Below are 25,530 nucleotides of genomic sequence, written 5' to 3' on the forward strand. Positions count from 1 at the left end.
CGCCCACACTCTCCATCCCACTCCCCCCCCACGTTTTTCTGGCGTCATTAGCAGCGTGAAGCCAGCGGCGGTGGCGTGCGACGACACACACGAACTGTTCGGCCGCACATTCACATTCACAGCATCATCATCAGCATCATCATCAGCATCATCAGCAGCAGCATCAGCATCATCAGCAGCAGCAGCATCATCGGCTTCTCTCGCTCTGTCGCGCTGTTCCAGCTTCGCCTGCCCACTGCTGCCTGCCCGCTGCTGCTGCTGCTCCTAACAGCTGCAGACGCTTGTGACTTTCACGCACGCACATATATAATATATAATAGCAACGCCTTTTGTCTGCTGGTTGGGCAAAGCCTTTATTAGGGCGCTACTCGGTTCTCGTTTTTTTTTGTTTTTCCATCGTCTGGTCACCCGAGCCACAATGGAGAAGAAGCAGTGGTGTGGATTGAAGGGCCGTGGTACGTTGTTGTTGTTGTCTTTCAATGCCACCACCACCACCAACATCATCGTCGTCGTTGTTATTGTTGTTGTCTTTCAATGCCACCACCAACATCGTTGTCTTTCAATGCCACCACCACCACCAACATCGTTGTTATTGTTGTTGTCTTTCAATGCCACCACCACCAACATCATCGTCGTTGTTGCCTTTCAATGCCACCACCAACAACATCATCGTCGTCGTCGTGATGGTTCAGCGAGCGATAACACCCGTGACCTTTAAAGGAGAGAAAAAAATAAAATATTAAGGAGGCGACGTTTCGGGCGACAGCCCTCCACGGCACATATGCTTTTCTCTGTGTTGGTGTTTGTGCCGTGACGAAGGTGATTTGCCCAAAACGTCGCCTGTTTTTTTAAATCTTGTTTTCTCCTTTTAAGGCAACCGATGTTGTGCTTGACTAACCCGTTGAGTTGTTGTTGTTGTCTGTGCTGGTACACAACTGACAATGCAGCAGCAGCAGCGGCATAATCGCCGTCACCAGATGATTCCTTTAAATCGTTCCGTGATTATTGTTGTTGTTGTTGGCGTCTGTGTTTGTGTTAGCTCCGACGCGTATAAGGTTTTTACAATCTGTCAAAAAAAACCAGGGCCGTAACGGGGGCGATCTTCGTCTTTGTTTCGATATTGGCAGATCGCTGTGGTCTGGTACGGTCCATTGTTTTGTTGTTAACAATGCTATTGTGTGTGTCGGTGTGTGTGTGTCGGTGTGTGTGTGTGTGATTTAGATTGTCTCTCGTCATAGTGTGTGTGTGTGTCTAAGGGGGGTTTGTATTTGTGTGTATGCCACCAGCATGGTGTGTTTGCAAATTGTAGCGCCCACGGCCGGGCCTCCCCTAGGTCGACTCGGCCTCAAACGAGAACCTGGTGCTGTGCGTAAAAGCATCGCCACTGGGGGAAACAAAGGCGGCCGGGCGTGGTGTTGGCCACCCCACGGTTGCCGCCCTTCAAAGGCGCTGCTACTCGCTAACAGCACTTGCCCCAAACAGTCTGTGCAGGCTATTGGGGGGATCTTTGTCTTTCTATGTTTGTATTTGTGTGCACGAAGCGTGGGGCGTTGTATGCAAATTCCTGTGTGTGATGTTGATGGTTGTGATGTTGATGGTTGTGTGGGATTGATATAAATATGTTTATGCCTCGTCACGTGTGTGTGTGTCTACGTGTTCACGTGTGTATCGTCAGGTCGGTGTGTGTGTTTGTGTGCGTAAAGAGCTTGGGGCGTTCGTTCTTCTGCAGGTTGCTTTGCGTTGTGTGCTTTTGTGATGTCGTGTTGCCTGCGTTGTGTGTTTGATTTGGTTGTGTTAGTGTCATATGGGTTGTGTTAGTGTCATATGGGTTGCGTGTGTCTGTGTGTGCGGCATAGGGTGTGTGTGTCTGTGTGTGCAGCATGGGGTGTGTGTGTGTCGCATGGGGGTGTGTGTGTGTGTGTCTTTGTGTGTGTCTGTGGGGGCGGCATGGTGAGTGTGTGTCTGTATGTGGGTGCGGCATGGGGCGTGTGTGTGTCTGTGTGTGTAGCATGGGGTGTGTGTGTGTGTGTCTGTGTGTGTAGCATGGGGTGTGTGTGTGTGTCTGTGTGTGCAGCATGGGGTGTGTGTGTGTCTGTGTGTGTAGCAGGGGGTGTGTGTGTGTCTGTGGGTGCGGCATGGGGTGTGTGTATGTCTGTGGGTGCGGCATGGGGTGTGTGTGTGTCTGTGGCATGGGGTGTGTGTGTCTGTGTGTGTGTCTGTGTGCAGCATGGGTTGTGTATGTCTGTCTGCAGGACGGGTTTGTGTCTGAATGTTTCTTTGTGTGTGAAATGTTATCACGCTGCTGTTGTGTGTTTTATGTATCAGCCGGAGCTGTCACGTAATGTTTTTACAGTGCGTGTGTTGTGTATTTAGGGTTGTGTTTTTCGTATCTATAAGCTGTGGACTGTTGATATCATCCTCGTGTATTGTGTGTGGCGTGTGTATTGATTATGTTAATTATTTGGGACCGATTGTAAAAATGTGTGACGTCATGTTTTCTTTTGGCCTGTGCCTTTCCATTGTTACCAGTTTATGTGTTTGCAATTGTGTGTGTATGTCATCCAGATTAGTTTTTTGCACAATAATTTTATATACCATATTCTCCTTTGCTTTGTGTGCATGATATATATTCTGGGTTTGAAGTTGTGGGTGATATCATCTTTTGTGCCTTGTGGCGTGCAAATCGATGAGTGCAGTCGTGTGGGTCCTTCTGTGTTGGCGTCGTGGTAATCATCCGATTTTTGATTTAAAGCTTTCGTGACTGCAGGGATTCATCTTCTTGGTTCTTTCGGTAAAGTCACGTAGAAGGGAAGTAATAAAATAATAAAAATTAAACATAATAAAATTATTCAGAGTCAGACTCTGTCGCCTCGACGGACCTGGTTTTCGCCTGAGGACGGCTGCTTGCGTTGTGGCCGAAACGTCGTGAGAATAATTGTATTATGTTTTATTTTTATTATTTTATTACTTCCCTTCTACGTGACTTTACCGAAAGAACCAAGAAGAAGAATCATCCGATTGTGTTACATTATCACCTGGAGCTATGTGTGCGTACCTGGCATCCCCTTATCAGTGCCCCCAACCTTGTTACAGACAAACTCAGACCCTATTGGTCACCCCCCGTGGCCCCTTATACATCTCAACGTTCATCCTACAAAGTTCCCATCACAAGGGAGAAACACAAACAAATAGACAAAATATATTTGTTGTGCTCGTATTGAAATGGCTGTACGCCGTATGGGTTGACAGCCGCGTGTGTGTGTAATGTGTGTGGTGTGTGTGTGGGGTGTGTGTGTGGGGGGTGTGTGGGGTGTGTGTGTAGTGTGTGTGTAATGTGTGGGGTGTGTGTGGTGTGTGTGCAGTGTGGGGTGTGTGTGTGTAGTGTGTGTGGGGTGTGTGTAGTGTGTGTGGAGTGTGTGTAGTGTGTGTGGAGTGTGTGCATGTAATGTGTGGGGTCTGTGTGTGGAGTGTGTGTATGTAATGTGTGGGGTCTGTGTGTGGTGTGTTTGGTGTGTGTGGGGTGTGTGTGTGGGGGATGTGTGGGGGGTGTGTGGGGTGTGTGTGGGGTGTGTGTGGTGTGTGTGTGGGGTGTGTGTAGTGTGTAGTGTGTGGTGTATGTGTAATGTGTGGGGTGTGTGTGTAATGTGTATGGCATTGTCTCCGACATGCAGTCTGTGCGCGCGTGGCGTGTGTGTTTGTGCATAGCGTTGTGTAACACATTCCTGCGGAGGGAGCTGGTAGGAACGTTGGGTTGCTCGGTCAATGTCCAGGGTCAACGGCGGCGTGGTGTATTCCGCAAATTTGGCCGACTGAGAGGGCGGGCACAAGCCGGCGTGAGTAGGTTAAACGTTGAGTTTTATAAGGGCACCACGGGGTGACCAGCCCCTCCCCACCCACCCCTCCCACCCCCCACCCAGCCCCTCCCCACCCAGCCCCTCCCCACCCTTTCCACCCAGTCCCTCTCCACCCTCCCCTCTCCCCCCAGCCCCACCCCTCCCATTTTTGTATGCACGACGGACGGACACAATAATCCCCTGTGGGCTGATGGAAGCAGGTGGTTCCTCCCAGTAGTATCTTGAGTGTGTTGTGTATTACGTGATCATCTTTGTGTTTCTGTACGCTTTGGAATATTGCGTGATGTGCTACGTCATCTGATTGCGTGTTATCGTGCGGATACTTGTGGTTCTTATGACGTTAGTGTTGTGTGTTCACCTGGCGATGTGTTGCCATGGTTACGTATAGGTTTTGTGTGTTTGTACATAAACGTACGCGCAGTGTTGTGTAGTTTTTTACGAGCATATGCAGTGCTTAATATTGTCTCGTACATACGATACAGACAGGCAGATCACGACAGCCTGATGCACATTCTAGTGATGTTCTAGAAGGGCGAGGTAGCTGACATTTGACACGATGATAGTCGAGTCTACGGCTGATAATTATAACAATTTTGCGCCCTTAAATATTATCGTTCTGAGGTTGATTGGTTTCACTCTTAGGGGCTGGCTCATCATAAATTTCATATTTGCTCCACGCCTCCGCAGAGTCACTCTCATTAGTGTCCACGATATACTGCGGTACGTTATAAATTGCACGATTACAAGGACTAAACATGCGATCTCCCATCGCTGAACCTAATAAATCGTCTTCTGGGTCGTCAATCCGCCTGTCTGGTCCTGGAGTTGCAAGTGGATTGTGTATTTACGTGGTATTGATACATCGATTGTATATCATTTGAAATTGAGGCAAGGGGAGGGAGGAGGTTACGTGGGGCAGTGATGTGGTGGAGGTGATGATATGAATAAAAAGTGTGCTGTACTTGGCCCTTCCCCCCCTCTCCAACCATTATATAAACGGAGTGGTAGCTCCTGCAATCTCTCATTTACTTGATACAGCTGTCGTGGCTGTGACGGTTCCACCTGAAGACGGAAGCTTGTGTTGCCTCCGAAACGTCGTGATTTTTATTTTATTTCACTTTTATTAATTTTAATGTTTTTACCTACGTGACTTTACCGAAAAAACATTAGAATAAGAATGTGATGTGAGCGGTTTACGAGATAGGGAGGTACTGGGTTTGGGCCTTGTACCACCAGAAAACTGGTACCGCAGTGGCGAGATGTTAACTACCTTTCCTAGTGTACAGGAGGTCGTGGGTTCAACCCCGACCCTGATGCCTGCTGCTGTATATTTTGAGTTGCGTGTCTCTCTCATCATCATCACGGTGCGTGCGGGTGACGTCACCGAGCTTCCTCCCGTCACCTCCCGTCCAGCGGCACGCTTGGGAACAGGGGCGAGGTCGCTTTTTGTCTGCACCAAATATCCGATTTGAGTCGTGTAATCAATTGCTTCGCATCGAATCGGCTAAGTAGCCGGAGATTCCCAGCTCTCGCTCTGTCCCTGGGACTGCACTTTCCATTTCTCATCCCCCCGGAGTCGATAAATGTGTCCCCCCCCCACCACCCCCCGGTCGATAAGAGATACTGAATTTACACTGCCAGTACGACTGTCTGCTGCTTCTTTCGTACGGCTGATGTAGATGCAGAGCAACGACTAATTTCACATTCAGGCGGTCAGGCCAGACAACCGCGTCCGGAGCAGTATCATGGTTGTGATGTCTCCTTCGAATTTGAGGATCAAGGGCATTGCGTCGTTATACGTCATGTTCTGGATGGCCAGTCGCACACCGCTGCTACTGGAGAGTTCTTAATTTTCGCACTTGTACGTCAGGTATCATCCTCATCCACTGCTATATGGTTCGTGCGGTGGATGCGGTTTAGGGTGGACCATGAGCTTCGTGGAAAATCAAACGCCAGGGATCTTCTGCGTGGGGTCTTTCACAACAAGGCGGTGGTTATTTTGGAATTCTTTTGAACTCCACTCAGCTCTCCGAGCATCATTGGCGTTGAAATCGCACTGCTTGGGGATGGAAGGTGTTGTGGGGTTGATGTTTTGTGGGCTGCGAGGTGGCCAGGAGACGGCAACATCGGGGGGGCGGATGGGGAGCTTTCACTCAGCCCATCATCCCTGCGGGGGTCGATAACGTGAGTACAGTACCACTAGGCAGGGGAAGTTATCAGTGGTTGTCTTTTGATAATAATACTCTCCCCCCTCGCCATAGGAATGTGGAATTTCTACCTATGGCTCAGGGCTGTGAGCAGTGGAATTTGAGCCCAATGCTCATTGGAGCCTGGACATTGCTTTGACCCGCCGGGGATATTTAACAGCAGCATTCTTCACCAAATTTCAGAGGTGTGGGGGCACTTTTGTTGATAAGACACATGGGTGGAAAAAACCCGATTTTTCCAGCGGCAGGCATCGGGTTTTTTCTTTAATACAATTAAACCCGATTTCGGGGAATTAAAGCCTGGTTTAATGAATACAAAACTCAGATTCTAGGCTTAAGGTGCGAACGTGACCGCAGCCCGTCCACCACCGAAGTATTTATTTTTATTACACGCTTTCATTTAACTCACTCTGTCGTTGTATCCTCAAATCTTGAAACTCAATTTTAACCCACTTTCCAGTGTGGTATCGACTGCAACTTTGGTATACTTATGTCATACTGATGACAATACTATATTCTATCATAACAACTATATTTTTAAACATTATTTTTTACGTGTTATGTTTCGGCTTTGGTCTAATTGTCCACGTTGGCTGTAATTGGCCACAGTCCCTTACGTTATGGCAAGCCTCGGGGCCACTTCCTGGAGTCGTGGAGTTCTGTACGGTACATTTAAAAGTGTGTTTAAAAAAAAGTATTCTTAAATATTACTTATTTCGTTTCAAACCGACATCGCCCAACGTGCCATATTCACGCACCCACACGCATGTTCAAGCACCCGATGCAATCACGCCACAACACACAACACCTGTCCGTACAAGACAACACCGTTACACACCTATACGTACTCGCTCACAAAGACAAAGATCCCCCGTACAGCCTAAACAAACGGTAGGGGGCAGGTGCTGTTAGCGAGCACCTATCAAGGCTGGCACGGCACACCGGCAGGGTGGGTGGGTGGCCGGCCAGCACCAGGCGATGTTTACACACCGGGCACTTATTTGAGGCCGAGTCGGCCTAGGGGAGTCCCAGGATCGGGGATCGAACTCGGGTCGGCGCTTCTCGTAGCGCTAACCATTACAACCACACAACGTGGCTCTCAGCAGCGGCCCTTGTTGACAACTGTTTGACTGTCACCCATCCAATCACACTGAGCAGGCTCTCAACCTGCTTAGCTTCCAAGATCTGATGAGATTGGGAGCATTGTGGGCGGTTTGGTTGTTGGCCAGACGTACTCATGCTGGATTACAATTATCACTTGCACCGCCCACACACACTCACTCTGAGCTGCTAACCTCAGCATAGCCAGATCAAGACAAAGATCCCCCGTATAGCCTTTAACAGACTTTTGGGACAAGTGCTGTTTGCGAGCACTGCACACGAGGGGGGTGGGTGGCCAGAACCACGCCCGGCCGCCTTTGTCTCTCCAGTGCCGATGTTTACTACACGCCGCACCAGGTACTCATTTGAGGCCGAGTCTACCTAGGGGAGGCCCAGGACCGGTTCAGATAATCGTCACTGGTGTTGGCCGTGAGCGGGAATCTAACTCGAGATGCCGGGTTCGTAGTGCAGCGCTCTGACCACTACACTACCGCTCCCCAGCTTCTGCCCCCTAGTCAGACACACACACAGACACACATCCCACTTTCACCACTCGCTTCATTCGCCCTTTCACCCATATACCCAACCATTACTCACACACACGTAATTACACACGCGCGCTTTATAATCTGTGAGCACCTGTGAAGGCTAGCACAGCGCACCCATGATGGGGGGTGGTGGTTATGGTCAGCGCACACAACACACACAACACACCTGTTCATACAAGACATACATTTTACGCATATACATAGTTACTAAGACAAAGATCCCCTGTAGGGTCTAAACAGACATTTGGGGCAGGTGCTGTTAGCGAGCGCCTATTAAGGCGGGCACAACACACGAGGGGGTGGGTGGCCAGCACCACGCCCGACCGCCTTTGTCTCCCCCACTGGCGATGTTCATTTGAGGCTGAGTCGACCTAGGGGAGGCCCATGACCGGTTCAGATAATTGTCACTTGTATTGACCGTGAGCGGGAATCAAACTCGGGTCGTCGGGCTGGTAGCCCTACACGACCGCTTCCCATGCACACCACCACACACCACCCACGGACACACACACCACCCACGGACACACACACACACACCACCCACGGACACACACACGCACACACCACCCACGGACACACACGCACACACACACCACCCACGGACACACACGCACACACCACCACACACCACCCACGGACACACACACACACCACCCACGGACACACACACACACCACCCACGGACACACACGCACACACACACGCACACACACGCACACACACACGCACACACAGTCATAACCATGAACCAGCTACACACGACACGTGCTTACACGAGCACACTCGCGCCCTTGTGCAGACTCTCTCATGCAAACACGCGCACTTAGCGCGCACACGCGCGCACCCTCCACACTCCCACCGCGAATATACTACGAAGCAGAGGTCGCAAACGGGTTTTGATTCCTTACCCGTACCCGTACCCGGCCGCACCAGGGTCGCAAATGGGTACCCGAACCCGGCCGTACCCGTACCCTACCCGTACCCGGCCGGGTACGGGTAGGGTACGGGTATCGGGTACCTGATTGCGACCTCTGGGATGAAGTCATGTTGCAGGCGCGGGTGAGTTGATTCTAGGAACTTGAATTGTGAGAAGAGACAAGACGTTGGGAAATGAGTGACAAACGGTGACTCGCCAGTGACTCACGGCCTACCCGTACCCGGCCGCACCAGGGTCGCAAACGGGTACCCGTACCCGGCCAAGTACGGGTAGCCGGGTATCGGGTAGGGTACGGGTATCGGGTACCCGGTTGCGACCTCTGCTACAAAGGCAAACCCCCCCCCCCCCATTGTAGCCTTTGACAGAGTGTTGGCGCAAAATGGTATCTGCGAGCACCTATTAAGGCCGGCGCAGCACAACTTTAAAGGGAGTGGAGAGAGATGTGAAATATCCCAGGGTATTTTTTTCTTCTTCTGAAATTTACTTTTTGGCCAGCGCCATACACGGCCACCTTTGTCTTCCCAGTGTTGATGTGTACACACCGCACCAGGTACTCGTTTTAGGCTGAGTTTACCTAGGCGAGGCCCAGGGTTGGTTCAGGGAATCGTCACCGCTGTTGTATGTATGTACGTTTAACTTATTTCGCACCGTACGTAGCCAACCGTGCTCATCGGAGGCCGGCCTTGCGCGGGAAGCGAGGCCGGAACGTCGGGCTCGTCGCTCGGTGCCTAACCACTGCACCACCACTCGCCACTCGAACACTATCTAAAGTGGTGTCGACACACAACACGACCAACGCGTGCAAGCACTGCTGCTACTACGCGCATTCCTACGCGCGGTGCATGAGCATACTCACTCATACTCACTCATGCGCACACACACAGTATGATGTACAGCCCTTTGTAAATCCACTCTCTCCTGGTTGTGTTGATCGTCGGGGTTGTTTGACCATACTTTACCACGGGTTGTTGGTGACCTCTGGACCGGTTTCAGATCCGCTGATGTTGGTGGCCGTGGCCGGGTATCGAACTCGGTCCGCCGGGTTCACAGAGCACTGCGCTAAACACTGCGCCACCAACGCTGGGTTTATAAATCATTGAATGGCCATGTGGCTTAGCGGGAGAGAGAATGACCTCCCACATTGAGTGAAGGTTGACTTGAGGATTTTGACAGAGGGCATTATAGTCTGTGTAGTAGAGAGTGCGTGGAGGGGAGTAGAGTGAGATGAGAGGGGAGAGGCAGGAGAGTGCGTGGAGAGGAGTAGAGTGAGATGAGAGGCAGGAGAGTGCGTGGAGGGGAGTAGAGTGAGATGAGATGAGAGAGGCAGGAGAGTGCGTGGAGGTTAGTAGAGTGAGATGAGATGGGAGAGGTAGGAGAGTGCGTGGAGGGGAGTAGAGTGGGATGAGAGGGGAGAGGTAGGAGAGTGCGTGGAGGGGAGTAGAGTGAGATGGGAGGGGAGAGGTAGGAGAGTGCGTGGAGGGGAGTAGAGTGAGGTGAGAGGGGAGAGGCAGGAGAGTGCGTGGAGGGGAATGAGTGAGATGAGAGGGGAGAGGCAGGAGAGTGCGCGGAGGGGAGTAGAGTGAGATGAGAGCGGAGAGGCAGGAGAGTGCGTGGAGGGGAGTAGAGTGAGATGAGAGGGGAGATGCAGGAGAGTGCGTGGAGGGGAGGAGAGTGGGATGAGAGGGGAGAGGCAGGAGAGTGCGTGGAGGGGAGTAGAGTGGGATGAGAGGGGAGAGGCAGGAGAGTGCGTGGAGGGGAGTAGAGTGGGATGAGAGGGGAGAGGTAGGAGAGTGCGTGGAGGGGAGTAGAGTGGGATGAGAGGGGAGAGGCAGGAGAGTGCGTGGAGAGGAGTAGAGTGAGATGAGAGGCAGGAGAGTGCGTGGAGGTTAGTAGAGTGAGATGAGATGGGAGAGGTAGGAGAGTGCGTGGAGAGGAGTAGAGTGAGATGAGAGGCAGGAGAGTGCGTGGAGGGGAGTAGAGTGAGATGAGAGGGGAGAGGTAGGAGTGTGCGTGGAGGGGAGTAGAGTGAGATGATAGGGGAGAGGCAGGAGAGTGCGTGGAGGGGAGTAGAGTGGGATGAGAGGGAAGAGGTAGGAGAGTGCGTGGAGGGGAGTAGAGTGAGATGGGAGGGGCGAGGTAGGAGAGTGCGTGGAGGGGAGTAGAGTGAGGTGAGAGGGGAGAGGCAGGAGAGTGCGTGGAGGGGAGTAGAGTGATGTGAGAGGGGAGAGGCAGGAGAGTGCGTGGAGGGGAGTAGAGTGAGATGAGAGGGCAGAGGTAGGAGTGTGCGTGGAGGGGAGTAGAGTGAGATGAGAGGGGAGAGGCAGGAGAGTGCGTGGAGAGGAGTAGAGTGAGATGAGAGGCAGGAGAGTGCGTGGAGGGGAGTAGAGTGAGATGAGAGGGGAGAGGTAGGAGTGTGCGTGGAGGGGAGTAGAGTGAGATGATAGGGGAGAGGCAGGAGAGTGCGTGGAGGGGAGTAGAGTGGGATGAGAGGGAAGAGGTAGGAGAGTGCGTGGAGGGGAGTAGAGTGAGGTGAGAGGGGAGAGGCAGGAGAGTGCGTGGAGGGGAGTAGAGTGGGATGAGAGGGGAGAGGCAGGAGAGTGCGTGGAGGGGAGTAGAGTGAGATGAGAGGGGAGAGGCAGGAGAGTGCGTGGAGGGGAGTAGAGTGAGGTGAGAGGGAATCGAACTCGGGTCGCCGGGTTCGGCGTGCTGTGTGCTAACGCTCCGCACACACACATACATCGTGCACACACACACACATGCATCGTGCACACACACACGCACATTGTGCACCAACGCTGTTTCTCGCGAAGCAGCTGTGAGTGTGAAGTGCGCGTCGGGGTACATTCCCACGCCAACGAAACTCCTGGGAATCCCCAAATCTCGCAGGAAATCAGAGGCCGGACTTTAAATCGTACAACTTGAACGGGTTATTTTGGGATCTTGTGCCGAGGTTTGGACGATGACTCTTGAGGCGAGATCGGGACTCGTGTTGGTCTGTCGGGGTCAAGTGATGGAGCGTTTGGTTATATTCTGTATTTGTTTTGGTTGCGTCGCGATGGCGAGATGTTAACTACCTCGCCTGGTATACAGGAGGCCGTGGGATCGTCCCCGACCATGATGCCTGCTGTATATTTTGAGTTTGCGTGTCTCTATCTCTGTGTGATCACGTGGGGTTTTCTCCTGGTTCTCCAGGTTTTCCCTCCACATTTATATATAATCAACAACATCGTGCATTTAGAGTGTACGGCTGCTGTACATTTCTACGTGATAATTCATTTCGTTGAGCTATCATTTGTGGCCAGGTGGCATCTTAAAAAGAGCCGCATAGCTCATTGGGCCTTACTTGGTAAAATAAAAAAACACATTGCTGCGGAGGGAGCTGGTAGGAACGTTGGGTTGCTCGGTCAATGGCCAGGGTCAACGGCGGCGTGGTGTGTTCCGCAAATATGCCCGACTGTGAGGGCGGGCACAAGCCGGCGTGAGTAGGTTAAACGTTGAGTTTTATAAGGGCACCACGGGGTGACCAGCCCCTCCCCACCCAGCCCCTCCCTCCCCACCCAGCCCCTTACTGCACGACGAACGGACACCATAATCCCCTGTGGGCTGGTGGAACCAGGAGGTTCCTACCAGTGCAAACTTTGTTTAGTTTAGCCAATTGCTCGAGGACCTCCCCATGTCTCATTCTCTCCATCCATCTGATTTCCCTATTGCACTCCATTACCCACACGTGAAAACCTTCATGGCTTCCTTTCTCAATCCCCAGGTTTCTGAACCCGGCCACCTGAGTTCAATTCCCGACCATGGCTACCTCGAGCCTGTCTTGCCCCCCCCACCCGCCCCCCGGCATTCCTTGACCAGCGGGGTGAGGTATGGTCAAACAACCCCCGTGTCTGACACAGCCTGGGGGGGGGGGGGGAGGCCCTCGTCCATTTATTGGTTGACAAATGGCTGTAAAAAGATAACAATGGGTAAAGTGTTCTCGTGAAGAAATGTGAATGCCTGTGCTTGTGCAGGCTTGTGCCTGTGTATGCACGTGGTATGCCCTCCAGCAACAACGGAGGGCAGAGGAGCGACGCTCACAACAACGAGCGGAACTACGAGTGGCTAAAACATTGCAAGTTGGCACAGTTGGGGGGCACAGCTGGTGCATCTGCCAGCCATCTGGGTCTGTCCCGTGACCTCCTGCAAGTGGGTGTTCGACACTGCACGTGGCCTTAAAGTGCACATAGCCTGGCACAAGTGCTGTTGAGACATCACCCACCATGGCGGTTGTTGTTGTATGCAGATGGAGCGTTAGTGTAGCGGTTAGCGCGCTGCGCTGTACGGAGCCGGCGACTCTGGTTTGATTCCTACTCACGGCCAACACCAGTGACGATTATCTGAACCGGCCCTAGGCCTCCTCTAGGTCGACTCAGCCTCAAAAGAGTACCCGGTGCGGTGTGTAAACATCGCCACTGGGGAGACAAAGGTGGCCCCGCGTGGTGCTTGCTACCCACCCCCTCGTGTGCCGTGTCGGCCTTCATAGTTGCTCGCTAACAGCACTTGCCCCAACAGTCTGTTAAAGGCTATGCGGGTGGTGGGGGGGTCTTTGTCTTTGTCTGCAGACGTGATGTGACGTGGTACATGATTATCCTGTTTGCACTGGGCTCCCAGGCGTGATCAGCAGCTCGTGAGTGAACCATCTGCCCTGTGGAAAGGTCTCTGGGAGGAAGATGTGCCAATGTTCAGGGTGTTTTGTTAAATATTCCGCCGCTCTGCAATGTCCTTGTTTCACTCGTCGAGGTAGGGGGGGGTGGGGGTGTCGGCCTAAGCTTCAAGTTTATTTTGTTAAAGCCACAGGGTGAGAATTCAAAGAGACCAGGGGAGGGGGTAGGAGTCTCATTTGCGAGAGCGACCTGGGTCCCCAAAAATGACAAAAAAAGAACAATGGCAAAGATAAACATGGCATTGTATGTGTGCGTGCGTGTGCATATGTAGTCCGCATGCCCAGCCACCGCATGCCTAAACAGCTTTTGTTCGGCCGGATCGAGGGGGCTAAACGGGCGCGGCACGGGCTGAAGAGATGGAGTGATGAGGTACAGGAGGACGTGGAGCTGAGTGGACTTGCCGATGACTGGTACCAGCGGTGTCAAGATCGGCCTCTGTGGAGGAGGCTCGTGAAGGACGCTACTGGGCAGTTGGAGGCAGTCGCCCTCCAACAACAACGGAGGGCGGAGGAGCAACGCTCACAACAACGAGCGGAGCGCCGGTTGGCTAAAGCAAGGCGCCGGGTGGCTAAAGCAAAGCAAGTTGGCACAGTAGGGGGCACAGGTGGTGCATCAGCCAGTCATCTCAGTCAGTCGACCCGTGGCACCTGGGTCTGCCCCGTGACCTCCTGCCAGCGGGCGTTCGACACTTCACGTGGCCTCAAGGTGCACATGGCCTGGCACAAGTGTCGTGGTGACGTCACCACCACTTAGTGGCGAATGGCGGTTGTTGTTGTTGCATATGTGAATGCGTGTCGTGACTTGTGTATACGGGCGTGGTGCTGGTCACCCCCCTCGTGTGCCGTGCCGTCCTGCATAGGTGCTCGCGAACAGCACTTGCACCTACAATCCGTTATGGCTATACGGCGGGGGATCTTTGTAGTACAGTGGTGTAGCGGTTATCAGTAAAACAAAGTTCAGCGAATAGAAATTCGTAACAAATATAGAACCTCTATCCTAACGATCTCCATCGCTTTTACAATCCCCCCGCCCCATCATCGTCGTTAAAATAAAATGATGGTTTGACTTTGTCGGAGTGTAGAAAGTCGATTGTTTGCCCCACATCAATCCCCGCCGATGGATTGCAGAGGTCCAGGACCGGTTTGGGTATCACTCGCCACTGATGTTAGCCTTGCATGGAAATCGACCTCTGTTCTCCGGGTCCGTCGTCAACGTGCGCAAACCACCACACCGCTCCACCTGCTCCCGGTTTCCAGTATGAATGCACAGCGCGGTGTGTGTGCTGTGTTACGTATCAATATACAACGGAGCGCCGATGCTCCTCTTCAACGATGTGGCTTGTCATCATGTGTACATTTATAGCAGCCGAATGCTCTAAACGCATGTTGATTCTAAATGCGGAGGGAAAAACCGGAGGATCCGGAGAAAAATCGAATGACCATGGTGAGAGAGAGAACACGCAAACTCCAAATATATACAGCAGCAGGCGTCAGGCTCGGGATCGAACCCACGACCTCATGTACACCAGGCGAGGCAGTTAACATCTCACCACCACAGCACATGGCAAATCTGCCCGCTGTGGATTGGTCTCAGACTCGCACCTCCGATTAGCACGGTTGGCTACGTACGGTGCGAAAGAAGTTCAACGATGCATACGCGTAGCGAACGTTGTGCCGCCGCGTGCGGCTTCAACCTTTCCCCGCTTGACGGACGGGAATGTTCCGCTGACTTTGTGACACTCCTGGGAGACGCCAGCGTCGTGTTCAGGCATGCCATACCAGGCCGGGCAACTGTGTGCACACACGCGTGTATGCGTGCGCACACAGGTGCACAAAGACTAAAGAGGTCCCCGTTGTATTTCCACGCGACAAGCCACTTCGTTGAGCTATCATCCGTGACCAGGTCGTTTCTGGGACTTACCTGGTCAAATACAAAAGTAGTTTCACAGTTTTAGTTTTACATTCTTGGTTCTTTCGGTAAAGTCACGTAAGAAGGGAAATAATAAAAGAATAAAAATATACAAAATAAAATTCTCACGACGTTTCGACTGCAACACAAGCAATTATCATCAGGTGTGCAATCCACAGCAAGAAAATTAGAAAAAACTTGCTGTTGATTTCACACCTGATGACGATTGCTTGTGTTGCAGTCGAAACTTCGTGAGAAATTAATTGTTTATTATTTTTATTATTTTATTATTTCCCTTCGAAATTGGGATGCGTTTTAATCGTGGGCATGAACGAGCGCTTAATGTGGGTCATGCGCCCGGAGGTGTCGACACCGTGGCGGCAACGTCGCTGGTGCAATTCCGTTCTCGCGTGCTGTGGAAACGTGTTCGGGAGCTGAATGACAAACGTCGAGGTCTGTCGCTCGCCACCGTGAGAGGCCTTCGGGAGAGACTGCGCCAAGTTTTTTGCCGTTCCTCCCTCCCCTTCCGCTGAAGGAGCCGTCGAACAAAGACGGCCGACCGCCATCGCGCGGCGCTTTCAGATGTGCTTCCGCGGCCGTCTGGAACGCTCTTCCTTCCCATGTTAGGAAGCCGCTGGGAGATATGCACTTTTAAATCGTTTAGATTGAAAACTATTTATTTTTTGTGTCTAGTTTGTTGTCTTTCCCCCCCGCGCCTCCGATTAGCACGATGGGAAAGAAGTTATAAACGTACATACATGTGGGTATCGGTCTCTGTGGGTCTCTGTGGGTCTCTGTGGGTCTCTGTGGGTCTCTGTGGGTCTCTGTGGGTCTCTGTGGGTCTCTGTGGGTCTCTGTGTGTCTCTGGTTCTATACGAGTTTCTGGATATGTGGGTCTCTATAGGTCTCTTACTTGCCATATTAGGAAGCCACTGGAAGCTATGCACATTTAAATCATCACCTTGATTGACAATCTCATTTCTTGAGTTTGTTTTCCTTGCCCCGCACCTCCAATTAGCACGGTTGGCTACGCACGGTCCGCAAGAACCGCACGCGACCTGCGCTGTACCCATCTTCATAGACCGCTGGCTGGACAAGAGGCGGCAGCAGTGTGGGGATTGAAGGAACTTGCGCCGTTGTTTAAACACTGCCTCAACCTGGAGATAGAATGGAGCCGGCGATCGCTGGGTTGCTGCAGGGTCCATTGTGCTAACGATCGCACCGCGGGCACGCGTCCCATGACACTATCTGTCATTGCAAAACTTTTTGTTGCAGGCGATGACATTGGCACTGTCACTGACATTGATGTCATCTCCACCGATGTCCCCCCCTCCTCTCTCTCTCTCCCCCCTCCACCCCCCCCCCCCTCCTCTCCCGCCCCCCCCCTCCTCTCCCCCCCTCTTCCCCCCCCCTCCTCTCCCCCCCCTCCTCTCCCCCCCCCTCCTCTCCCCCCCTCCTCTTCCCCCCTCTCCCCCCCCTCCTCTCCCCCCCTCCTCTCCCCCCCTCTCCCCCCCCCTCTCCCCCCTCTCCTCTCCCCCCCCCTCCTCTCCCCCCCTTCCTCTCCCCCCCCTCCTCTCCCCCCCCCTCCTCTCCCCCCCTCCTCTCCCCCCCTCCTCTCCCCCCCCCTCTCCCCCCCTCTCCTCTCCTCCCCCCCTCTCCCCCCCCCCTCTCCCCCCCCTCCTCTCCCCCCCCTCCTCTCCCCCCCTCTCCTCTCCCCCCCCTCCTCTCTTCCCCTCCTCCCCTCTCCCCTCCTCTCCCCCCCCTCCTCTCCCCCCCCTCCTCTCCCCCCCTCTCCTCTCCCCTCTCCTCTCCCCCCCCCTCTCCCCCCCTCTCCCCCCCCTCCTCTCCCCCCCCTCCTCTCCCCCCCTCCTCTCCCCCCCCTCCTCTCCCCCCCCTCCTCTCCCCCCCCTCCTCTCCCCCCCTCCTCCCCCCCCTCTCCCCCCCCTCTCTCTCCCCTCCTCTCCCCCCCCTCCTCTCCCCCCCCTCCTCTCCCCCCCTCCTCTCCCCCCCCCCTCTCCCCCCCTCTCCTCTCCCCCCCCCCTCTCCCCCCCCTCCTCTCCCCCCCCTCCTCTCCCCCCCCTCCTCTCCCCCCCTCCTCTCCCCCCCTCCTCTCCCCCCCTCCTCTCCCCCCCTCCTCTCCCCCCCCTCCTCTCCCCCCCCCTCCTCTCCCCCCCCTCCTCTCCCCCCCTCCTCTCCCCCCCTCCTCTCCCCCCCTCCTCTCCCCCCCTCCTCTCCCCCCTCTCCTCTCCTCCCCCCCCTCTCCCCCCCTCTCCTCTCCTCCCCCCCTCTCCCCCCCCCCCCTCTCCCCCCCTCCTCTCCCCCCCCCCCTCCTCTCCCCCCCCTCCTCTCCCCCCCTCCTCTCCCCCCCTCCTCTCCCCCCCCCCTCTCCCCCCCCTCCTCTCCCCCCCCCTCCTCTCCCCCCTCTCCTCCCCCACCCCCCCTCCTCTCCCCCCCCTCCTCTCCCCCCCCCCTCCCCCTCCTCTCCCCCCCCTCCTCTCCCCCCCCCCTCTCCCCCCCTCCTCTCCCCCCCCTCCCCTCCCCTCCCCTCTCCCTGCGTGCTCTTCCCGCCGCACAGCCGTGGAGCTCGTGTACTGGCGCGACGTGCGCAGCTCGGCCGGCGTGTTCGGCGCCACCACGGCGCTGCTGCTGGCGCTCACGCAGTTCAGCGTCGTGAGCGTCGCGTGCTACGTGTGCCTCGCCGTGCTCTCCGTCACCGTCAGCTTCCGCGTCTACAAGTCGGTGCTGCAGGCCGTGCAGAAGAGCGACAGCGGCCACCCCTTCCGGTGAGCGCTGGAGGCGGCGTGACGCACAGGAGTGAGGGTCGGTCCAAGAGCTGCTCGCTAACAAGAACTTTCCCCCCAACGGGCTATGCCAGGGAATCATCTCCTTGGTTCTTTCGGTAAAGTCACGTAGAATGGAAATAATAATAAAATAATAAAAATAAAACTTAATAAACATAATTCTCACCACGTTTCGGCCACAACGCAAGCAGCCGTCCTCGGGTGAAGAATAGGTCTGTCGAGAAGACAGCGTCTGAATGAAACAACCCCAGGCTTGGAGCGTCTATTTAAGCTGGGTTGGAGGGTGGAAGAGCGCCTTGACAAAATAATTTACATATCAAGAGGAATTTAGCATATTTATGGGAAATGCAGATTGGGGTTAGTACTACTTGTGAAATGCGTAGGAGGTGGGTGGGGGGGTTTAAAGTCATATTATGCCCGTGCATTATGCAGGATTAGCAGCATCAAAGGGAGGTGATAGGGGTATCATTAATAAAGGGAACCAAGAAGATGAATCCCTGCAGTCACGAAAGCTTTAAATCGAAATATACAAGGGAACTTTGTCTGTGGACGTGAGTGTGTGTGCAGGGCTGCCTACCTGTGTGTGTGTGTGGGGGGAGTGGTAGTGTAGCGGCTAGCGCGCTGCAGTACGAACCCGGCGACCCGAGTTTGATGCCGGTGATGATTATTTGAACCGGTCCTGGGCCTCTCCTAGGTCGACTACGCCTCGAATGAGTACCTGGTGTGATGCGTAAACATCGCCGCTTAGGGAGACAAAAGCGGCCGGGCGTGGTGTTGGCTACCCACCACCTCATGTGCCGTGCCGGCCTTCATAGCTGCTCGCTAACAGCGCTTGCCCCAACAGTCCGCTAAGGCTACACGGGGGACCTTTGTCTTTGCTGTGCGTGCAGGGCGTGTCTGGAGTGCGACCTGGGCGTGTCGCAGGCCACCGTAGAGACGCACCTGGACGTCGCTCTGGCGCGCTTCAACGCGGTCGTGCGGGAGCTCCGGCGCCTCTTCCTGGTGGAGGACCTCGTCGACTCGCTCAAGGTGCCACACCGCACCACACGTCACACTAGTCCACACGTCACACTACACCACACGTCACACCTCACTACACGTCACACTACACCACACGTCACACTAGTTCACACGTCACACCACACGTCACACCACACGCCGCACCACACGCCACACTAGTCCACACGTCACACTACACCACACGTCACACCTCACTACACGCCACACTAGTCCACACGTCACACCGCACGTCACACTACACCACACGTCACACTACACCACACGTCACACCTCACTACACGCCACACTAGTCCACACGTCACACTACACCACACGTCACATCTCACTACACGCCACACTAGTCCACACGTCACACCGCACCACACGTCACACTACACCACACGTCATACTAGTCCACACGTCACACTACACCACACGTCACACTAGTCCACACGTCACACTAGTCCACACGTCACACTACACCACACGTCACACTAGTCCACACGTCACACTACACCACACGTCACACCTCACTACACGCCACACTAGTCCACACGTCACACCACACGCCGCACCACACGCCGCACTAGTCCACACGTCACACTACACCACACGTCACACCTCACTACACGCCACACTAGTCCCCACGTCACATCACACGTCACACCACACGCCGCACCACACGTCACACTAGTCCACACGTCACACTACACCACACGTCACACTACACCACACGTCACACCTCACTACACGCCACACTAGTCCACACGTCACACCACACGTCACACCTCACTACACGCCGCACTAGTCCACACGTCAGATTACACCACACGTCACACCTCACTACACGCCACACTAGTCCACACGCCGCACCACACGTCACACGAGTCCACACGTCACACTACACCACACGTCACACCTCACTACACGCCACACTAGTCCACACGTCACACCACACGCCGCACCACACGTCACACTAGTCCACACGTCACACTACACCACACGTCACACCACACGTCACACCGGACTGCTTAACACACCGTATGGCACGGCACGGCATGGCACTGCACGGCACACATAGCCTGGCACAACGGCTGTGGTGACGTCAACAACACTTAGTGGCGAATGACGGATGTTGTTGTGGTTGCTTGTGGTGCTTGGGGTGCCATCGTTATGTCATCTGGCCCCTACACTATTTAATATCTTGGCTGGGTCATGTAGCTCGCATATCCATGCCAGACAGCTTCTGCTTGGCCGGATAGAGGGGGCTAAATGGCAAAATGCATGTGTTAGAGAAGCGATGGAGCTGATGCAGTATGGGAGGATTTGGAGTTGTGGAGGAGGCTTGTGAAGGACGCTGCTGGGCAGTTGGAGACAGTCGCCTTCCAACAACAGCGGAGGGCAGATCGGCGACATTCACAACAACGAGCGTAGCGCCGGGCGGATAAACCGCTGTGAGGTGGCACAGTGGGGAGCACAGGTGGTTTATCCACCAGTCATCTCGGTCAGTCAACCCATCGCGCCAGGATCTGTCCCGTGACCTACTGCCAGCGATCCTTTGGCACTTCACGTGGACTCGGAGTGCACCTGGCCTGGCACAAACAGCCCTGGTGATGTCAACACCGCTTAGTGGCGAATGGCGGCTGTAGTTGTTGTTGAAATATATAAATGTGTCATTAAACCCGCCAGCACCCGACACAGCCAACTAGTAAGGGTTGCCACATAAACAGAACGTGGCCAATTCGTCACTAGTAGAGCACTAACCGGTGTGTTGGAGAGCCAGGCCACAACATTTACAATCTGAGTACGACATTTCGGCAGTAATTACAACCAGCTTCATCAGGCCTCGGCCTTGAACGACTTCCTTAAGTGGTGTGTAAATCATCAGCGCTGGGGGAACAAAGGTGGCTGGGCGTGGCGCATCGTACCTGCCTTAATAGGTGCTCGCAAACAGCATTTGCCCCAAACAGTCCGAGGCTAAATGGGGATCGTTGACTGTGTGTGTGTGTGTGCGCGTGCGTGCAGTTCGCTGTTCTCATGTGGCTTCTCACTTACATCGGAGCGATCTTCAACGGCCTCACCCTCCTCATCCTCGGTACGATTGCCATCTCGCCGTGGGACGTTTTCTCTCGCAGTCTGTCCAATATTCTATTAAACTATGAACTTAGCAATTGTTTTTATTTCACCAGGTAAGGCCCCACTGAGCTATGCGGCTCTTTTTCAGAAGCGACCTGGCTATCACAAATGATAGCTCAACGAAGTGGCTTATCATGTGGAAATGTAAAGCAGCAGCCAAATACACTAAACGCTAAATATACAGCAGGCGTCAGGGTCGGAATCGAATCCACGACCTCCTGTACACCAGGAGAGGTAGTGAACATCTCCTAGCCACCGTAGTGCCCCAACATCAACTCGAGCCAGGGTGGTGTAACGGTGAGCTGGAGCTTGAGAGCATGGACGTGGGGGCATAGAAGTACATTGCAACAATAGTTTTCGCTACGCCGCTCTAGAGAGGGAGCTCGAGAGAAGCTCTCAAGAGAAGCTCGCTCGAGGATACTTGGCCTATTCTTCCACAGTGGCCAGTCCTGGAAGAGCAGTCACCCCCATTCCCCCCGCAAAGTCGTGCTCATTTTAATCGATCCCACGGGGGACGATGGGCTGAGCCAACCCCTAGCAAGGAGTTGACCTGTGAACCGCTCGCTCTACCGCTGGAAGGGCACGCAACAAGTCTGCAGGCCCGACAGCCTCCAGGCCCGACCGTGTGCGGAGTGTAAACAGAGCATCTCCCTCCGTGCACTTTGAAATATCGCACGGGCGCGCCCTCCCGTAATGATATCTCGCCCCATCGCACCTTAATTTAGCCAAAGCAGATGGTCTATTTTAAGTAAGTGCCGTGGCATTTATAGCCATTGGCTGTGCTAGGTTGCTGCCGATTTAATGTGAATCTTTTAAAATGTCGTTTTGTTAGGTGAGTGCGGCATCCTTGGTTTTTGTTGTGTATGTATGTTGAACTTCTTTTGCACCGTACCTAGCCAACCGTGCTAATCGGGGGAAGGACGGCAAACGAAACACAAAAAAGCCCGTTGTAGTAATATGAGTTTTCAATTTAGATGTAAAAGTGGGTAGCTCCAGTGGCTTCCTAATATCGGAAGGAAGAGCGTTCCAGACGGCCACAGAAGCGCATCTGAAAGCGCGAGACGCAGTGACCGTCTTTGTTCGATGGTCAGCCAGAAGCCGCTGAGAGGATGACCAGAGTTGCTTTCGATCACCGGCCACGGCTAACATTGGAGGCTTAAGGGTGATATCCGAAACCGGTCCTGCCTTGCCTCCTCCACCAACCCACACTGACCAGCGTGGTGAAGTATGGTCGAACGACCCCCGTGACCGACACAGCAGTGGATTTACGAGGTTTACGATTGAACATAAAACCAAAAAATGTTTGGAATGTAACAGCTTGGGTATGTGGACAAACTTAGCAGCAGGATATTGTTAATTGCTATCGGGGTTCGGCATTTCTCTTGCCGCCTCTGTAACTGCCGCGTTGTTTCACCTGTACACGTGAAGCCGTCGCTATTCCACTGCTGATTGAAGGTCCTCCCCAACGCCGTGCGGGTCTTGCGGATCCTCCTTTACCCGTACGTCACCACGCTGGTCTCGGTGTGGATCGGTGATGAGGGCTGGGAGCCATAGCATTGCACAACGGCGGATTTTTCTGCACCGCCCACAACGTAGCCCCCGCAGGCTATGGCACCTGCTGTATACACCGTGGTCGAGCATTAGCCGGGCGAATAACCTGCTGAGCGTCTGAGACGTAAATGTTGCTAGCTCAGCGCTCATTGGCCGCCGCGGTGGCTAGGAGATGTTAACTCTCTCGCCCGGTATACAGGAGGTCGTGGGTTCGATCCCGACCCTGACGCCTGCTGCTGTGTATTTGGCGTTTGCCTGTCTCTCTCTGGGTCCTCCGGATTTTCCCTCAACATTTAGAATCAACATCACGCTTTTTGGCTGGTACATATTTCCGCGTGATAAGCCACTTTGTGGAGTTATCACTTGTGAGCAGGTTGCTTCTGACAAGTGTAGCTCAGTGGGACTTGCCTGCTGCTAAAAAAAAAAGAGTAGTTATTTTTATTTGTGAAGACACACACGTGACGAGTCATTTGAGCCACCTGTTGTCGTTTCGTGTGGATGTTCAAATGTTTATTTGCTTCCCTTACTCCCCCTTGTGTCGCTGCAGGTGTCCTGACCCTGTTCACAGCTCCCGTCGTTTACGAGAAGTATCAGGTGACGCACGCACGCACGCACACACAGATCCCCCCGTGTAGCCTTAACAGGCTGTCAGGGCAAGTGCTGTTAGCGAGCACCTTTGAACGCCGGCACTGCACTCGCGCGGGTGGGTGGCCAACACCACGCCCGACCGCCTTTGTCTCCCCAGTGACGAGGTTTACACACCTCACCAGGTACTAATTTGAGGCTGAGTCGACCTAGGGGAGGCCCAGGACCGGTGCACGTAAGCGTCACTGGTGTAGACCGTGAGCGGGAATCGTAGAGCAGCGTGCTCACCGCTACACAACTGCTCCCCTACAATGAAATATCAAAGATCAAAGATCCCCCCGTGTAGCCTTAACAGACTGTTGGGGCAAGTGCTGTTAGCGAGCACCTATGAAGGCCGCAACGGCACACGAGGGGGTGGGTGGCCAGCACCACGCCCGACCGCCTTTGTCTCCCCAGTGACGAGGTTTACACACCTCACCAGGTACTAATTTGAGGCTGAGTCGACCTAGGGGAGGCCCAGGACCGGTGCACGTAAGCGTCACTGGTGTTGACCGTGAGCGGGAATCGTAGTGCAGCGTGCTCACCATTGCACAACCGCTCCCCTACAATGAAATATATACAACAACAACACAACAACCGCCATTCGTCACTAAGTGGCAGTGACGTCACCACGACGCTTGTGCCAGGCCATGTGCTCCTTGAGGCCACGTGAAGTGTCGAACGCCCGCTGGCAGGAGTCACGGGGCAGACCCAGCAGGTGCCACGGGTCGACTGACTGAGATGACCGAGATGACTGGCTGATGCACCACCTGTGCCCCCTACTGTGCCAATTTGCTGTGCTTTAGCCACACGCGCGCACACACACACAGATCTCTCAGTGGAGCTGTGCAGGAGGAAGACGCCGACACCGAATGGCTGAACGCTCACTGCCGCGCGTTCCATGTTCCCTGCCTTGCCGCCCCCACTCCCCGCAGACACAGATCGATCACTACCTGGCCCTGGCTCGCAGCAATCTCAACGGCGTCATCGCCAAGTAAGCCAACGGCCACAAAACACTTTAAAAAAAAAACTCTCTCGCACCCCCGCACTGTGACGTGAAATTTTACGCGACGTTGGAAACGGATCGTGATATTGCACGGCCCTGCAATATGCTTGCTCGCTCCACCGCCGGCGGAATACCTTCCTTTAGAGAGAGGGTATTTGGCCTACTCTTCCACGCTGGCCAGATGTCTTTGAAGAGGTCGGAGGACCCACACGTTGCGTCACCGTACACGACCTGCCCACTGTGGTGTTTGCGAAGTCCTGCTGGCATGACGGTCAGAGATCTGGGCTTAAATTTCTCACCGATTTTTCCGGGTCGCTGGTTGACTGGAATACGGGTGGCATGGGACTAAGTAGCCACATCCATAGCGGAGAGGTATGCTCGATGTGGTGTGCCAGGTAGATACGCAAGGCTCTCTCGGAGACTCAGTGGCTCGCACGAAGCTTCACTCGTAACTGGGTTGTTGGCGCTCACTTCGAATTGCTCTGTGCTGCTCTCACCCCCATCAGGGTCCAGGCCAAGATCCCCGGTGCCAAGCGCAAGGCGGAGTAGACACGGAGGCAGCAGAGAGTCCCGGGGTCTTTCCCCAACTTCCCCAAACCCCGTCGCGTCGTCCCGTCGTTACCATTGCCCTCATCATCGTTCTTATTATTATTATGACCACCACTACTACTACGGTGGTGGTGGTGTCTCCCCCGTGGGTTTCTCCAGCCCAATCTTAATTTTGGAGCTTTCGTGACTGCAGGAATTACTCTTTGGTTCTTTCGGTAAAGTCACGTATAAAGATAAAATAATAAATTAAATAATAGCATACGACGTTTCGATTGCAACACAAGCAATCATCATCAGGTATAAATGAAATAGCAACAAAAATCTAACCAGAAAACTATAGACAGACATATATATCTTGGTGACATCTGTCTGCTTAAATGTCTGTCTATAGTTTTCTGGTTAGATTTTTGTTGCTATTTCATTTATACCTGATGATGATTGCTTGTGTTGCAATCGAAACGTCGTATGCTATTATTTCATTTATTAGTTTTATCTTTATACGTGACTTTACCGAAAGAACCAAAGAGTCTCTCCAGCCCGTCACTTTCCTTCCCGTCGCTGCCTCATCCCCAACCACACGACCCTCCCCCCCCTGCCCCCCAC

The 25,530-nt window shown here is 53.9% G+C and overlaps 1 protein-coding gene across 1 annotated transcript; it reads left to right on the plus strand.

Moving 5' to 3' along the window:
- Positions 1-25,266, plus strand: LOC133356343 (reticulon-1-A-like). The gene is made up of 7 exons (XM_061573816.1): positions 1-455; positions 17,837-18,044; positions 18,953-19,091; positions 21,087-21,156; positions 23,296-23,342; positions 24,308-24,366; positions 24,885-25,266. Exons 1-7 carry the CDS (start codon positions 419-421, stop codon positions 24,925-24,927), a joined length of 603 nt encoding a protein of 200 aa, XP_061429800.1. The 5' UTR covers positions 1-418; the 3' UTR covers positions 24,928-25,266.
- Positions 25,267-25,530: the final 264 nt, after the last annotated feature.

Source organism: Lethenteron reissneri, chromosome 53 (genome assembly GCF_015708825.2).
Source record: "Lethenteron reissneri isolate LAM-NWPU_2019-01 chromosome 53, ASM1570882v1, whole genome shotgun sequence".
Classification (NCBI taxonomy): domain Eukaryota; kingdom Metazoa; phylum Chordata; class Hyperoartia; order Petromyzontiformes; family Petromyzontidae; genus Lethenteron; species Lethenteron reissneri.

What these genes read in the sequence shown, in the direction of transcription:
- LOC133356343 (XM_061573816.1), top strand. Translation starts at nt 419, where the DNA reads ATGGAGAAGAAGCAGTGGTGTGGATTGAAGGGCCGTG. An exon ending in TCGTTTACGAGAAGTATCAG is followed by an intron (nt 23,343 to 24,307) that starts GTGACGCACGCA and finishes CACTCCCCGCAG; the next exon opens with ACACAGATCGATCACTACCT. An exon ending in CTCAACGGCGTCATCGCCAA is followed by an intron (nt 24,367 to 24,884) that starts GTAAGCCAACGG and finishes CACCCCCATCAG; the next exon opens with GGTCCAGGCCAAGATCCCCG.